This window comes from Lottia gigantea, assembly GCF_000327385.1.
Source record: "Lottia gigantea unplaced genomic scaffold LOTGIsca_2736, whole genome shotgun sequence".
Taxonomy (NCBI): domain Eukaryota; kingdom Metazoa; phylum Mollusca; class Gastropoda; family Lottiidae; genus Lottia; species Lottia gigantea.
The window spans coordinates 2287-3286 of record NW_008708867.1 but is presented as its reverse complement, the minus strand read 5'-3'; the positions used below and the strand labels follow the sequence as shown (position 1 = coordinate 3286).

The following is a 1000-nucleotide window of genomic DNA, read 5'->3' as shown; positions in this document are numbered from 1 at the left end:
GGCTACTATTGAATTTTCTGCAGTCGTACGACTGTTTCAAGTTAAGAAATGTGAGGGCCTCTCATAGGTCCGCGCTCGCGCCATACGTTTACAATGGCAAGCGATAAAGCTAGTGAAGTGGGTCAAATTAAAACCTTTCCCCTTGCCTTATTTTGAAAATTTAACCAATTTTGACTATTGGGAAAGATGTCTTAGGCTCAAAACCCCATTTCAACGCGAAAGAAGGATTTTGAACGTATCAGGTATTTGGTCAAATTCGTAAAATCAAATGTGAGGGCCTCTCATAGGTCCGCGCGCGGCATTCATATAGTCAGGCTAAAAATNTTCGAATCATTATTCAGTTTACGTTACAAGTGTAAGGTACGAATATCAAACTGCTACCATGTCTGGACGAGGAAAGGGAGGAAAAGGTTTAGGAAAAGGAGGAGCCAAGCGTCACAGGAAAGTTCTCCGTGATAACATCCAAGGTATTACCAAGCCAGCTATTAGACGTCTAGCTCGACGAGGTGGTGTCAAACGTATCTCCGGCCTTATCTACGAAGAAACCAGAGGTGTATTGAAAGTCTTCTTAGAAAACGTCATTCGAGATGCTGTCACCTACACTGAACATGCCAAGAGGAAGACCGTCACTGCCATGGATGTCGTCTATGCTTTGAAGAGACAAGGCCGAACCCTCTACGGATTCGGAGGTTAAGCTTTTGCTTACCAGTCAGTCTCCCGAAGAGCACTCAAACGGCCCTTTTCAGGGCCACCCAAATTCTCACAAGAGAGTAAATTACAGTCTTATTTCAAAATACCATCCAGTAATGAAATTAACTACAAAATACATACTACCCGCACACATCATGCCCCACCCCATTTTTTTTGTCTTCACCCTTCAAAGAAGCATAACACCCATATAAATCGTATAGACTATAGTATAAGCCCTTGTCGTGTGTGACCTAACTAAACCTATAGCTATATAGTAGATATAGTAGAGAGAGAGAGAGAGAGACCTGAG

At 42.7% G+C, this 1000-nt stretch overlaps 1 protein-coding gene across 1 annotated transcript; it reads left to right on the top strand.

The window, feature by feature from the left end:
- Positions 1 to 382: 382 nt before the first annotated feature.
- Positions 383 to 694, top strand: LOTGIDRAFT_147488 (hypothetical protein; the record flags this gene model as incomplete). Its single annotated transcript, XM_009056395.1, has 1 exon — positions 383 to 694. One exon carries the CDS (start codon positions 383 to 385, stop codon positions 692 to 694), a length of 312 nt encoding a protein of 103 aa, XP_009054643.1.
- Positions 695 to 1000: the final 306 nt, after the last annotated feature.